The sequence below is a fragment of the Penaeus monodon genome, chromosome 23, assembly GCF_015228065.2.
Source record: "Penaeus monodon isolate SGIC_2016 chromosome 23, NSTDA_Pmon_1, whole genome shotgun sequence".
Taxonomy (NCBI): domain Eukaryota; kingdom Metazoa; phylum Arthropoda; class Malacostraca; order Decapoda; family Penaeidae; genus Penaeus; species Penaeus monodon.
Genome location: NC_051408.1, coordinates 8,235,679 through 8,237,064, shown reverse-complemented (window position 1 = coordinate 8,237,064; position 1,386 = coordinate 8,235,679). Strand labels below are relative to the sequence as shown.

General features: G+C 34.3%; 1 protein-coding gene across 3 annotated transcripts in view; it reads left to right on the top strand.

The window, feature by feature from the left end:
* The window catches only part of LOC119587779 (probable malonyl-CoA-acyl carrier protein transacylase, mitochondrial), a 9,964-nt gene that overhangs the window by 6,980 nt on the left and 1,598 nt on the right, over positions 1-1,386 (top strand). For all 3 annotated transcript variants that reach the window (XM_037936471.1, XM_037936472.1, XM_037936470.1), the window contains exons 3-6: positions 39-183; positions 444-535; positions 678-852; positions 1,094-1,203. In XM_037936471.1, the coding sequence (XP_037792399.1) occupies positions 39-183; positions 444-535; positions 678-852; positions 1,094-1,203 (522 nt within the window). The remainder of the gene's footprint in view (positions 1-38; positions 184-443; positions 536-677; positions 853-1,093; positions 1,204-1,386) is intronic.

Below are 1,386 nucleotides of genomic sequence, written 5' to 3'. Positions count from 1 at the left end.
TACAAAAATCATTCTGAATTTGTTTGATGCTGGGGCAGGTACAGGAACCCTCACAGAGGATACTTATGGAAGGGAGTCTCCCAAGGAATTGCTGGACAATGCAACAACCTACAGTGAGCAAGAGCCACAGACCCAAGAGGATATATGGACAGAGGGACCCTATCCACACAAGAGCAACTTCAAGTATGTGATTATTAAGTAATAGGGTGTGTTGGGTACATTATTTTATGACTTTGCTGTGAAGTTGAATATTGTACATTTTGTATTGGACTGTTCTTGTTATATTTGATAATGTTTTATAATTATCTTCAATAATGGATTATTATTCTTAGAGCAAGAATATTATTTTGTATGATATATGTAAATTGTAATTCATGTGACCCTATATATTTCACTTGCAAATTTATTTATTTACATTTATTGCTCCTCTTTTCCTTCTGCAGACAGAGTCAAGCAAAGAATTCCAGAAGGCCAAAAGTTGACCCCCGTGGAACGTCAGTATTATTATTTCCAGGTCAAGGTACACAATATGTAGGTAAGTAATGTTTGACTCATCGTCTGTCATAGACTGCAGGCAAGCTATTTAATGTTTTATTTCTGTTTTGTATGTAGTGGAACACAGACTATAATCTGTATATCATCCAGATTTATTGTATCCTTCTTCTTTTTTTTCACAGGAATGGGTAAGGAGCTACTGAAATATCGTAATGTAAATGAGATGTATGAAATAGCCTCAGAGATCCTTGGCTATGACCTCCTTGAAGTTTGTCTTTCTGGCCCATTAAAGCAGCTTAGTAAAACCATTTATCAGCAGCCAGCCATCGTTGTGTCATCCTTAGCTGCAGTTGAAAAGTAAATATTCATCTAATTGTTGGCCTTGTCATTTACATTTCACTTAAGTAGTAGATTTCCCTATGATCTGAGATTAAGTAATAGATTTCCAAGTCATTAAGCATATATATTATGCATAGAATTTGTAACTAATATGTCATATATACTACTAGAATGACATTTGCTACTCTATACTATCATAAATCATAAATTCATAGTACTTACGATGGTTCCCTATCTTATCACACTGTATATTTCACAGACTACGGGAGGAGAACCCAGCTGCCCTAGAGTCTTGCATTGGTGCTGCAGGTTTTAGCGTCGGAGAAATCACTGCTCTGACTTTCGCTGGCACTTTTTCATTCGAGGATGGTATGTTGTATTTTGTAAACAGCAGAATGTAGTTGATTAAGAATAACAATATTGAAAAGAAAAAAAAATACTATTTTTTAATGAAAGTAGTAGTAATATGATTTTTAGAGTAATTTGTATTGTTCATATTATACTAGATGTTTTTATAAATCATGGCTAGTTGTTTGGTTCTGTTTAGTTTAC